The sequence below is a fragment of the Octodon degus genome, unplaced genomic scaffold (genome assembly GCF_000260255.1).
Source record: "Octodon degus isolate 3935 unplaced genomic scaffold, OctDeg1.0 scaffold00033, whole genome shotgun sequence".
Lineage (NCBI taxonomy): Eukaryota > Metazoa > Chordata > Mammalia > Rodentia > Octodontidae > Octodon > Octodon degus.
In genome coordinates this window covers 12,711,525-12,725,949 of record NW_004524609.1, presented here as the reverse complement: position 1 = coordinate 12,725,949, position 14,425 = coordinate 12,711,525, and the positions used below count along the sequence as shown (strand labels likewise).

At 38.3% G+C, this 14,425-nt stretch overlaps 1 protein-coding gene across 1 annotated transcript in view; it reads left to right on the top strand.

Moving 5' to 3' along the window:
* LOC101566531 (leucine-rich repeat-containing protein 37A3-like) overlaps window positions 1-14,425 on the top strand; it is an 87,093-nt gene that overhangs the window by 71,086 nt on the left and 1,582 nt on the right. The window contains exons 11-13 of the mRNA XM_023714122.1: window positions 3,919-4,062; window positions 5,431-5,726; window positions 7,446-7,550. Coding sequence (XP_023569890.1) covers window positions 3,919-4,062; window positions 5,431-5,726; window positions 7,446-7,550 — 545 coding nt within the window. The remainder of the gene's footprint in view (window positions 1-3,918; window positions 4,063-5,430; window positions 5,727-7,445; window positions 7,551-14,425) is intronic.

Genomic DNA, 14,425 nt, shown 5'->3' with positions numbered 1-14,425 from the left:
ATATTTTATGTACTAATATAGGGTCTATTTTACAGTATGTCCCACATGCACTAAGAAGAATGTGTATTCTGATGTTCAGTGGAACATCTGTAAAGATCTAATAAGTCCATTTGCTCACAGGTTTGATTCAGTTCTATTATTTCTTTGCAGATTTTTTTGCCTTGATTAACTATCTCATTGTGGCAGTAGGTGTTAAAGTTCCCTATTACAACCGTGTTATTTCTTATTTGACTTTTTAAATGTCTTTTAGTATCTGTCTTACATAATTGAGTGCTCCCATATTTGATGTGTATATATTTATGATTGTTATCTCTTCCTGTCTTCCCCTAACAGGTATGTAGTGACCTTATCTCTTTTGATCATTCTTGGTTTGAAGTTCACTTTGCCTGAAAAGAGAATAACTACTACTACTTTTTCTGGGTTCCTTTAATGTTGAGTATTTCTTTCCATCTTTTGATTTTCAGTCTATGAGTTTCCTTTTGAATTAAATGTGTTTCTGTTATATAGCATATTGTTGGATTTTCTTTCTTCATCTAGTCTGATTCTTTTTTATTTTATTTTATTTTGACATCAGTTATTTTATTTTAAAGAAAAAAAATAAAAACAATGGTACAAAATCTCAAAACAAGATTTTAGGAGAGTAACAATGGTTAGTACATTGTGTATTATTACTGCCAAAGTAGTTTGTCATATTAGAAGATATAGGCAAGAAATAATAAGCAAACAACATAGGTACAAACCTCTAGTTTTTTTTAAAGTCAACAGAAAATGGAAATATACTTTTTAAAGCTTCTAATACGATAAGATATCATACAATGTCTTTTAAATAAATTGTAAGTCAAAGATACAGTATAAATCTTAGAACAAAAATTAAGATTAAGCAATATTCAGAAAGTTAAATGTTTCCAAACAATTGAACTCAGAAAAAGTTTTCATGATAGCAAAGAAGTACTAAGAGTAAAACATAAGATAAATACTGGAATGGCAAGTAAATGACCAGCACTTCTAACAGTTTGAGGATAGGATATCGCACAAAGTTCTAGTGTGTTGTGGACATGCATAATGACCGTGACAGTTACTGGTGGCTAGGTGTCACTTGTGGAACTGAGCTACAGCTATTTCTTTGAAATCCACCCTTTATAGTCTGCTTCTTTTGATTGGTGATTTGAGGCTATTTACATTAATGGTTATAAATGATATGTATTGGCTTATCTTTCTCATGTTATTTTCCTGGTGTAGGTTCCCTACTTTTCACTTCTGTTTAATTGCTTACCAGGCTTGGTGGTTCTTTCTGTTGTGTTTTGGAATTGTGGTCATTTTTTTTTATCTCATATAGAATATTTTTCAATACTCTTTGTAGAGATAGTTTGGTGTTTATGACTTTCTTCAGTTGCTTTTTGTCAGGGAAGTATCTTATTTCTCCATTAAATTTGATAGTCTTACAGGGTAGATCAATCTGGGTTGGAAGTTGTTTACTTTCAGGACCTGACATGCTTCACTTCAAGCACTTCCTGATTTGATAGTTCGTGTTGAGAAGTCTACCATGATTCTGATGGTCTTTCCTTTATAGGTGAGTTGGTTCTTTTCTCTAACAGCTTTTAATATTCTATTTTTATGCTCCATTTCTGGAATCTTGATTATTATGTTTGGGTGCGGATTTATTATGATTATGGCTAACTGGAGTTCTATATGCCTCACTGTGTGTCAGGTTCTTTTCTCATGCTTGGGAAATTTTCTGCTATTACTTTTACAAGCAATCTTTTTGTCGTTTGTATTGACTTGTGCTTTTTAGTTGAAACTTATCAGTCTTATGTTATTTTTCTTTGTGTCATCTTGCAGCAGTTGAATTGTTATTTCCTGGTTCCTTGTTAGTTTTAAGAGATTTTTCCTTTCATGGTTGCTAGATGCAATGCTGTCTTTGAGGTCTGAAAGCCTATCTTCAGTTTTGTTCAAGTGGTTTTGCCAGCTTTTAATGGAATTTTTACTTTCCTTGATGTCTCTTTGAGTCTGTTTCATGCATGTTATATGGTTCATTCAAGGTTTCCTTCATTTCTTTATGCTCCTCTATTTTTTTAATCTATGTCTTCTTTAGACATGCTCAGCAATTCTTTCATTATGTTATCATTTCTTTTTTTTAACCTGAGTGATTATTTCTGATCTGATTTCCTCTATAGCCTCCTGGAATTATTTGTTTACTTCAGTTGCTATCATTTCAGAATTTCAGGTGTGTGACTTCCAATTTCTTCTATGTTGATGTCTCCTGGACTTGTTTTGGCTGGTTGGAAGTCTGAGATTACATTTTGCAGCTTCTTCTTGATATTTTCTATTTCCAAAAGAAATTTTTATTTTGTTGCTGTGATACTCCTTGTGAATTTTGATAGTAGATAGCTTTATTGCTAATGTCAAAACCTCTCAGGAAAAGTTTGTGCTTCAGGGATATCTTCTTTATGTATTGGAGATTCTTGGTTTGTGTCTGTCCCATGATCCTGTGTTCTCGATTAATTAAGGGTGAGATGTTGGTTTCTGTTTGGCTGTGTTCTCCATCTTTGGGTGTAGCATTGTGGTGAAGTTATTCCCCCAGAGCTTCCCAATTTTGCCACCCAAGGGAGAACAAGTGGTTATAATAGATTAGACATCCTAGGTACAGTAGTACAATTAGCAATAATGACAGCATCAAGCAAAGTTTAGAAATTGACAAACTGTAGTAACTGTTGAGCTTGTAATTAGACCATAGGATCAAAGTCTATTTTTATATAACAGAACCAATCATAAATTAGGAGTCTGTATGCAGGATGTTTGCTTTTGTTAGAGTAGATTTACCCTGAGTTCTTCTGGCTAAGGCAGTTGTCAAGTCCCGGGAGCTTCCTGTGCTGGCTGCCCTTCCCACGGTGTAGGGGAATTGCCCACGTTCCTCTTTGGTCATGATCCTTTCCTACACCTCTGGCCCTCTCCACCACCACACTCACTCTTAATTTCTCTGAAAGAGAAACCCAGTTACACAGTCAGCGCTTGACTTTCATTCCATCAATATCTTTGGATGTGTAGAAATATTAAAATAGAAAGGAAAGTAGGACAGGTACCTGACAGAAACAGCCTTTTTCCTTCTACATTAGGACCTTAAGTATTGTTTTTCCAGAAATTGCTGTTATTCTATAGATTTATTGTGTGTCATTCCACAGAGGCATACAGCTAGGCAAATTAAAAAAAATTCTTAACCTACACCCTGGATCCTTGCTCAAATCTAAGGAAAGACTGGGGCAGAATAGTATGTGGTTCAGTGTAGGCCTTGTGTTATAGCACTGTGCAGTGGGGGCAAACCTACAGTACATGTGGGATTGTATCCCTGGGCTAGGATCTATGGTAGCAGGGACCAAGTGAAGGCACTGGACAAATAGGGAAAGAGGACACATCAGAGAAGGAGCTGTTAGCAGAAGGAGCGGGGCCTCTGTCTTTGCATGACTACCTCGCTGTCCAAAGAGGACTGTCGTTCATCATGGTCATCTGTGACAATGGAAAGAAGGTCGCAACTGAAGACGGAGGAAAGAATCTTTGGGCTTCCTCTGTAGCTGCAGTGTGAATTCATGGTGTGTGGAATCCTGAGTGGGCATGGAGGATTTGCAGAGAGGCTGGCTCAGTGGGCAAGTGTTTGTCAGTATTTGGCCTTTTATTGAGTACCAATCATTTGGCCATCCTCAGTGAAGCTTCTGTACTCCACACCATGGAATGTTCTGAGTAAGTAGACACGTTAACAGGAGAAGTCTCTTTTCTTTCTGTTGTGATTTTCATTGGCTTAAGTATCTTTATGTCCCTTCCAAATGGCACCAAAATATTTACTGACCCCTTACTTTGACTGGCATTTATAGCTGTGAGTCAGCAAAAAGGTGGCTATTCAGTCTCCCCTCTCTTTTTTTCTGACAGTGGGAGAAGCACCCATAGGGAATCCAGAAGGAGCCTTCATGAAGGTGTTACAAGCCCGGAAGAGGAGCACCAGCACTGAGCTGACTATTGAGCCTGAAATGTCATCTTCAGAGAAAAGTGGTGCTGACTTGTCAGGCTTTATGAAACAGCAGCTAGATATCAGTGGTGAAAGTGATTTTGTCACTGCACTAAGTCACATATTGCCAAACTTTCCAAAGGGAAATCTAGAGAGTGTAGAATCCACATTATTACCTTTCATTCAGCTGCTTTTTGCAAATAAACAAGATGGAGATGATTCCCTCAGTTATTTGAAAAACGATACAAGAGTCTCCTCTTTTCAACCTGCATCAAACAATTCAACTTTCAAAGATAAACTGAATAAGCTGTATTTTCTACAAAATCTGTTAAATGCAGAAATTCAGGAAACAGTAGAGGAGGTGAAAAAGAAAGAGAAAACTGCCATGCTTACACAGTCTAACCCTTTAAGTCCCAAATTCAGGCAGCAAATCTTTGCCAAGAAACTGGAGAGTGCTCAAGCACAGGGAAACAGTCTGGCAGAGCTGGAGGGTGGGAGGAAAATGCTTCACAGAGTGAAGACCATCCTCAAGGGGCTAGAGCATGCACAAAAAAGTCTTTTCAAGGAAAGGGGGAAACAGAAAGTCAGAGTGAAATGGGGTGGCCAGCCATTCTTGGGGGATATCACCAAGGAGAGAAGCCTAAGGAGACCCATCCCATGGGAGCTGGGACAGCATCAGAGGATGCCAAGGCCCAGGAAGTTGGTGGGAAACTCCTTCCACATAGAGCCCTCTTTCCACACAGAGGAACAGGAGGCAACAGTCTCTTCTTTCCTAAAACATCACTCCTTGGGCAGATCTCCCTCATCCATCCCTGCCAAAGCAACACCTGATGTGAGAAAGAGTGTAAATGCCTTCACCTCTAACATCTTGGCTTTAGAAAATGCAAATGCTAGAGTTAAAACCAAAGAGGGCACCAAACCAATCTTATATCCTGCAAAAATTCACCATTTTCATGAAACCCACTCTCTTGTGGCCTATGGAACACCCACGGCCAAGCTGAGTGAAAAGCTGAAAAATGAAAACACACAGAGAAGTCTACTACTTGCAAAGGGCCCTCCATTCTCAGCAGTGAGGAGCTTCATCAGTTCCCCTTCAGGAGGGTTATTCTCTTCCTCACGGGACCTCAATTTTCAGCAAACTCCTGTGGTAGAAATATATACTCCTTCAGAACTTCCTGTAGAAAGCACTCCTGTAGAAAATGATACTGCTTCAGGTACTTTCGAAGGGGCAGATTTTGCATTAGACATTAGTGTTCCAGAAGAAACCGTCCCCCAAAACACAAGTCAGAAGAACCCTTCTGCTGTAGGCTCTGCCGTGGCTGCATTTGGCCCGATGCCGGCTGTGCACCAGACCTTGGAGGCCCAATGGGAGCAGCCCAACACCAGCACTGACTCGCCCCCCAATGACTTCACCTCCACATCGCTGTCTTCCCCTCGTGATCAGTTTGAAACTCACCTAAACCAACAACTCTGGCCCCTCATCCCCAATAATGACATAAGAAAGCTGATTTCCCGGGTTATCAGGAGCTTAAAAATGGACTGCTCTGAGACCCACGTGCAGCTGGCCTGTGCCAAGCTCATCTCCAGGACGGGGCTGCTCATGAAGCTGCTCAGTGAGCAGCAGAAAGTCAAGGTGTCCAAGGCCCAGTGGGATGCGGAGCGCTGGAAAAGTGAGAACTACATCAATGAGAGCACAGAGGAGCAGAGTGAACAGGAGCAGGAGTCAAGGGAGGTGAGGACAACTACTCAACATGAGGGTCTGCCGTGAAGCACCCTGGCATATCACAGATACAAAATGGACATTCATCTGTATCCCCTTTTTTTGTTTAGTTCTGTTATTTGAATGTTATAGGTGTGTTAACTCAGCAAAATATTCTAAAAGAGTCCAGTAGTCCATAATAGACCAGGGCCTCCTAGTCTGCATTTTGTCTTGGCCAACATACCTTTGACCAGGACAGTGACCTCCATCCTTCTCCTTGAGAGAATGAAGAAGACTTGACATAGAAGATAAACAAACTAGAAAAGGACATGCGTGATAATATTTGTGTCATATTTCCTTTGGTATGTTTTTAACAATCTGAAAATATTCATTTTTTAAAATTTTTTTTCCATAATTTTATTGAGAATGAACTAACAATGAGACAGTTTCAAACCAAATTGGTAGGACAGTTTCAATAATTAACACATTGCATACATTCTTCCTAGTGGTTAATTGCTGGACAAGATGCAGATATGATATTCTATTTACAAACACTATTAGAACAAATCCCTCTATTCATTAAGAGAATGCAACTATAGATCTATCCTAACCATTTTGAATACACAGATACAAAATGGACATTCATCTGTTCCCCTTTTTTTGTTTAGTTCTGTTATTTGAATGTTATAGGTGTGTTAACTCAGCAAAATATTCTAAAAGAGTCCAGTAGTCCATAATAGTATTGGGTCTTCCGCTTGACTGGCAATGTCAGAAATTGTTGACCTGAGTCCCCTACAGCTCAACATAACAGCATGGCTTTACTTCTTATACTTCGCTTTTATACTTTTCTGCTGGATGGTCAAGACCAAGGTAAAGCAGGACCTATGCAACAAGAGTTGTAGCTTTTGGGTCTGATAAGGTCAGTGAAATCCCCTCAGGATTTATCCTGAGATTCTGTACCTCAGATTGTAGAACCTTTGTCAGTGGCAGCCATGTGGATGAGTCACGGCCATTGCTTGGCCAATATGCTCTCTGTGAAAACCTGAGAGAATGTTTCCTCTCCATGTGACTCTCGTTAGGCACACTCTACATCACTGATCACTTTCCTCTTTGGCCCCATAATCTCCTTGATCAGAAAATTTGGGACACTACCGAGTTATATGACATTACAGTACAAGTTCTCATATATCCTGAATCTTAATTGACCTTGGAAGGCTAGGGCCAAAATGTTGGCTTTCCTTGTGGCCCTCCTTTTTCTCTAATTTTGGTGTGCAAAGTTAGGTTGCTAACCCTCCAGAAGAGAAGCTTATTGTTATTACCATACAACCTAGGCTGTCAAGCTTAACCTCACTACCTGTCTGAATATCAAACATCTTAGGCATAGCATGGAACAGGTATTTTTCATCAAGTATTGATATGTTGAACTTTAAGTCCCTACAGACTATGATGAAAAAACATTTAAAAATTAGAATGTATTTTAAAAATAGGCATAACAAATTATATAAACATAAGAATTATACAATTTGTTATGCCTATTTTTAAAATATTCATTTGTAAGAGTTAGATTTGAATAGAAGATTTCATCCTTTCCATGTGTGATACTGAACAAACATTTCTGTCTCTCCCTCTCCTCCCCACTCCTTCGCCCTCCCTCCCTCCCTCCCTCCTTCTCTTCCTCCCTCCCTCCCTCCCTGTCTCTCCCTCCCTCCCATCTTTCCTCTCCCTCTTTCTCTTCCTCTCTCTCTCCCTCAGTTCACAGTAGAAGTTCCAGGATATGGCTATAAAAACAAACTGATCCTGACATTATCTGTGACGGGAGTAGCATTGATTTCAATGATAATTTTCTGTCTTGTTGAGGTAAGGATAACAATTAGTTCAGATTAACTGAACAAGGGTAGAAAGCTTTTCTTTTATTAAAGATAGGAAAAGAAACATGCTATCCATAGAAAGTGTTGGCTAGTTAAAAGGAAAAGAAGTACACTCTACAGAGTGAGGGCGACTACTGTGAAGACACACCAAGGCCCTGTGGAAAATGCCTGCTGTCTTATGTAACCGTAGCCAGGCTGATGTCCATTCTAGGCCATCCCATCAAAATCTGCTTGACTTCTTAGGAAAAGAACTGAAGATAGCACTCTCTGATTGGTTCGCAGTGTAGCGTACATGTATCCTGGAACTCTATGATTGATAGGTCATACCGACTTCCCCAGCCAGCTTGCCACACCCCAATCTCCTGCTTCATTTACCCTGAGAGACAGAAATCTGCCCAATTCTTTACGGGGTGTGGTGGGAGTGGAGGGTTCACATAGCTACTTCCTGCTGAGAAGGGTTGTAGGTCCTTCCTACTGGGGCTTATGTTCTCTCCAACTACTTTAAGATGTTATGGATCACTGAATGGGTTTAATTAATGAAAACCTGGCACAAGACAGTAAGAAAGGAGTTAGTAGAAAGGACTGTTGAAGTAGCTGTTTTATGGATGAGAGCCTGGTGGATTTGTCCATTTGTTACTAGCTTGGGGATATCGAGCACAAATACAGGAAGGACCAAGTCAGATTCCCATGCTTCCTATGAAGGAGAATGTATGACAAAGAGGGATGTTAGATAAAATAGCAAGAGCCTGAGAGCCGTAGGCTTAACACACTACGGAAATAAAGTCAGGAGTCTCAGTACGGGGGTCTGAGCTCTGATGAGTTAGGATCATCAGTGACTCTGCGTACATACACCAAGAGCAGTATCTTGCTCTTTGAAGAGGAGCCTCAGGTCTTCCAGAGGTTCACAAGAATAGCTTTCTTTTTTGGGTGGTCTTTCTTTTTTTTCTTGCTTAAGTTTTATTTAAAAGAAAAATGAAAATTCCAAAACAATATACTGGGATGGTAACCATGGTTAATATATTGCGGGTTGTTATATTTAAATTAGTCACTCACTATAAGATATCAGCATTTAATTATTCAAATATTAGCACAAACCTTACTTTTCATTGAACTAAGAGAATAATATAACCATTTTAACTATCATATATATATATATTTTTTTCTTTTGTTTCTTCACACTAGGGAGACAATATGATGTTTAGTTTATTTCACTTATGAGTATGGTCTCGAGTTGCATCATTTACCTATGAAAGTCTCCAATTTATCCTTCTTTATGGATGAATAATGCTCCATTATATAAAAAGACTGCATCTTTTCATCCATTCCTCAGCAGATGAGCATTTGGGTTGTTTCCAATATCTAGCTATTACAAGTTGTGCTGCTCTGAACATAGGTACACGTATATTACTGTGGTATGATGTTTTTTATTCTTCTGGGATGATATTCAGAAGGGGAATAGCTGGGTCAAATGGCACCTCCATTCCTAGCTTTCCGAGGAATCTCCACACTGATTTCCACAGTGCTTGTACCAATCTACACTGCCACCAACAATGGAGAAGGGTTACATTTTCCCCACAGCTCCATCAGCAATTGTCATTTGTTGATTTCTTGATAATGTCCATTCTTTCTGGGTTGAGGTAACATTTCAGTGCTTTAATTTGTCTCTCTCAAATGACTAGTGATGTTGAATGTATTTTTCATATATCTATTTGCCATTTGTATTTCTTCATCTGTGAATTATGTATTCATATCTGATGCCCATTTTCGGATTGGGTCTTTAACTTTGGGAAGTCTGATTTTTTTTTTTTTTGAGTTCTCTCTATATTCTCGATAATAATCTGTTTCGTGAACATCCAGCAAACATATTTTTCCCACATTGTGTGTTGTCCCTTCACTCTGTTGGTGGTTTCTCTTGCTGTGCAAAAGGTTTTTAATAAGATGAGATCCCAGTTGATGTTTCTTTATGATAGTTCCTGTGCAATTGGGGTTTTACTCATTAGCTACACCAGTGTCTTCGAGGGTTTTACCTATTCTATCTTCCATTACATTTAATGCTTCTGTCTTCATCTTTGGATTTTTGATCCATTTTAATTTTAGTTTAGTGCATGGTAAAAGTTATGGGTCCAATTTTAATCTTCAGCATGTACAGAGGCAGTTTTGCCAGCAGCATATATTAAAGAGGCCTTCTTCTAGTGTCTGTGTTTGACATCTTTGTCAAATACAAGTTTGCCGACTATATCTATCGTTGTTTCTGCATCTCATAGTCTCTCCATTGATGTTTGGATCTTTTCTTTTTTTTATTTTTATTTGCCAGTGCCATGCTGGATTTTTGTTTGTTTGTTTTTAACCACCATAGCTTTAGAATATAACAGATCCCTGCCTGCCTTTGTTGCTCAGAATTGCCTTGCTCTTTTAGGTCTCTTCTGGTTCCAAATGAATTTTAGGATTGTTTTCTCCAATTCTGTGAGATGTGCTATGGAATGTTGATTGGAATTGCATTAAATCTGTATAAGTTTTACAAGTATAATTTTCACTGTATTGATTCTTCCTATACAAGAGCAAATAATGTCTTTCTATTTTCTGATACCTGCTTAAACTTCCTTTATTCAGAGTACTATAGATTTCAATGTAGAGGTCTTTTCATCCTTCATTGGACTGACTCCTAGGTATTTCATTTTTTCGGATGCTATTGTGAAAGGTATTATTTCCTTAATTTCTCTCTCAGTGAGTTTGTTGTTTGTGTATAGGAAGGCTATTGACTTTTGAGTGTTAATTTTGTATCCACCTATTTCACTGAATTTGCTTATTAAATCTAGCAGTTTTTTTAGTGGAGTTATTAGGGTCCCTTATGTAGAGTATCATGCTATCTGCAAATAATGATAATTTTACTTTTTCCTTTCCTATCATTCCTTTTATTTCTTTCTCTTGTCTTATTTTTCTGGCTAAAGTTTGAGGACTGTGTTGAATAAGTGTAGAGACAGTGAACATCCTTGTCTTGTTCCTTCTTTTAAAGTGAAAGCTTTCAGTTTTTGTCCATTTAGTATGATGTTGGCTGTTGATTTATCATAGAAGGCTTTTGTTAGATTGCGATACAGACCATCTTGTCTGATTTTCTCTAGGGTTTCAATCATGAGCGGGTTCTGGACTTTGTCAAAAGCTTTTTATCTATCTTTTGAGATGATTACATGATTTGGTTCTTAGCTCTGTTAATATAGTGTACTAAATTTATTGATTTATATATATTGAACCATCCCTGCATTCCTGGAATAAATCCCACTTGATCATGGTGTAGAATCTTGATGATTTGATGCATCCTGTTTGCCAGTATCTTATTGAAGATTTTTGCATCTATGTTCATTAGGGAGATTTTCTTTCTTAGTTGTACCCTTCTCTGGCTTTGATATCAGGGTGATGCCTCCTTTCAAGAATGAATTTGGGGATATTTCTTCTCTTTCCATTTAATTAAAGAGTTTGAGAAGTGTTGGTCTTCTCTAAACTTCTTGTAGAATTCAGCAGTGCCTCCATCAGTGCTTGGGCTTTTTTTGTTGGTAGGTTTTTCATTACATATTTGATTTAATTGATTGATATTGATTTTTTTAGGATTTTTATGTTTTCTTGATTCAGCTTTGGTAACTTATATGTATTTAGGAATGTATCTATTTTTTCTGCATTTTCCATCTTATAAGAATACAAATTTTCAAAGTAGGTATAAATGATCTTCTGGGTTTTTGAAGGATCAGTTATGACTTCACCCTTTTCATTCCTAATTGCATAAATTTGAGTATTTTCTTTCGTTTTTTATTTTGTGATAAGATTGGCTAAGCTTCGTAGATTTTACTTTATCTTTCAAAGAACCAACTCTTTGATATATTGATTCTTTATTTTTAGTTTCCAATGTATTAATTTCTGCTCAGATCTTTATAATTTCTTCCCTGATATAAACATTTGGCTTAGTCTTCTCTCTTTTTCTTTTTCTAGAGGTTTGAGGTTCAACATTAAGTTGTTTATTTGTGCTTGTTTTGTTTTCCTGATATGAGTATTCACTGCTATAAATTTCCCACTTAGGGCTTTTTTCATGGTGTCCCATGACTTGTGATATATTGTATTGTCACTATCATTTAATTGTAGAAACTGTCTGATTTCTTTTTTACAGTCTGTAACTCATTGGTTGTTCAGGAGAGTGGTATTTAATTTCCATATATTTATGAAGTTCTTGTAGTTTGTTTTGTCGTTGATTTCCAACTTCATTGTCCTATGATCTGATAATATGCATGGATTACTTTAGTTTCTTTGCATTTACTTAATATTACATGGGCTAGTATGTGGTGTATTTTTGAGAATATCTTGTGTGCAGCTGAGAGAGCGTATATTTTGATGTTGTGGGGTAGAACACTTTGTAGACATATGCTAAATCTATTTGTTCAAAAGTTTGGTTCAGTTCTATTATTTCATTGTTTGATTTTTGTCTAGTTGATCTTTTTGTGACAGTAGGGTGTTAAAATCCCCCAGTACAATTGGATTAGTGCTTATTTGATTTTTTTTTATGCACATTAGTAGTTGTTTTATATAGTTGGGTGTACTGGTATTTGTTGCATATAAAGTTGTTACATCTTCCTATTGGGTTATTCCTTTTGCAAAGATGTAGTGATCTTATTTATCTCTCTTAATTTATCTTGGCCTGAAATTCACTTTATCTGCAAATAGAATTGCTACTCTTGCTTTTTTCTAGGTTCTTGTCACACTGAGTATTGTTTTCCATCCTTTGACTTAAAAAAAAAAACAAAACAACTATTTATAGGGCTGGCCAACTAGCTCAGCAGATTAAAGTGCCCACAAGCAGGCACAGAGGCTGGGGGCTTGATCCCCAGGCCTGCCATGCTGGCCCTGACCCCAGGGCACACTGAGATGGCAATTGAGATTGGGCATGGTGGCACACTCCTGTAATCCTAGCTCTTGGGAGGCTGTAAACAGGTGGATCACTATGAGTCTGATCTAGTAGTGAGACCCTGAACACCCTGTAGACCCTTCCCTAAAAAAACAATTAAAAATATATATACTTATGTATTTTGTACAGAGTCTCAATGTGCAGCTCAGACTTGTAATAATCCTCCTGTTTTCAGCATCCCCAGTACTGGTATTACAGGTGCACGCCACCACACCCAGACTCAGTTCCTGGCTCAGTGTGCCCAGGGGCAGGGCTGGCATGGCATGTGTTTTGGGGGAATTGAACCCCAGTCCCTGCACTTGCCTAAGCAGGTGATTAGTCCACTGAGCTATCTTTCTGGCACTTATCCTTTGACTTTCAGTTTATGAATTTCTTTTTTAATTAAATGTGTTTCTTGTATGCAGTGTATTATTGGATCATGCTTTTTTCTTTTCTTTTTTTTGGCAGAACCGGGGATTGAACTCCGATCCTTATGCTTGCCAGGGAGGCGCTTATTCTACTGAGCCATCTCCCTGGCCCTGGATCATGCTTTTTGAGCCATTCTGCTAGTCTGTGGCTACTGACATTGGCCACTGAATTGAGGCCGCTGACATTGATGATTGCAACTGATATGTACTGACTTATCCTTGTCATATATTTTCCTGTTGTTGGCTCCCCTCGTTTTTTCTCCTTATTCTGCCTTTTGCCTTGCCTGGTGGATTCCTTCTGTGTAGGTTTATGAGGTTATAGTCCTTGTTATCTTTTTCTGTAATGTCATTTAAAACATTTTTGAGTGGTGGTTTGGTGCTTGTAAATTTCTTCAGCTCTTCTTTGTCATAGAAATTTCATTTCTCCATTGGTTTTGAAAGATAGTTTCCTGGGGTACATCAGAGGTGAAGATTGTTTTACTTTAGAGCTTGAAGTACTTCACTCAAGCTCTCCTTGACTTGAGGGTTTGTGCTGAGAAATCAGTTGTGACTCTGATGGGCTTTCCTGTATAGCTGATTTGTTTCTTTTGCCTAACATCTTTTAATATGCTATTCTTGTGTTGAATTTCTGGACTTTTGACTATACTATGCCTGGCTCTAGATTTTCTTTTTGTTCATGACTTATTGGAGTTCTATATGCCCAGTTTTCTGTATGTCAAATTATTTTTCTCTACCAGGGAAGTTCTCTACTATGACATCTGTGAACAGCTTTTTTAAAATATCATTTGTACCATCTCCTGCTCTTTTCATTGACTTCAGTCAATCTTAAGTTATTCTTCTTCGCAAAATCTAGCAACTGCTGTATTGATTTCTCATGGTCTCTCTCTCTCTCTCTCTCTCTCTCTCTCTCTCTCTCTCTCTCTTTTTTCATATGTATTTGGTACAGTGTCTCACTACACAGCTCAGGCTCGTAGTCGTCCTCCTGTTTCCAGCCTCCCCAGCACTGGGATTACAGGCATGCACCACCGTGGCCAGAACCCTTCACTGGTTCAGCGTGCCCTGGGGGCAGGGCAGGCATGGCATGCAGGACCAGGGATCGAACCCTGGTCTCTGTGCTTGGCAAAGCAGGCACTTAGTCCACTGAGCCATCTCACTGGCCCTATGGTCTCTATTTTTAAGAAATCTTTCATTTCATGATCACTAACTAAACCTGCCTTCTATATCTGAGGTTGTGTCCTTACATTGGCTTATTGTGCTGCAAATACTTCTGATGGAATTTTTATTTTCCTGGCTATCTGATTGATTTGGCCTTGTGGATTCCATTTCTTTTCTATGCTGAGATTAAATAATTTTCTTAAGGTCCTTTCTTTTCTTTTCTTTTTTTTTTTTTGGTCTGCATCTGCTGTAGAATCATTAAGCATGTATTCACTGTGGACACCATTTCTGCAGTTATCTGAGAAATTATTTCTGATTTTATTGTTTTGTAGAGCCTCATTCAGTTGCTTGTTGTTA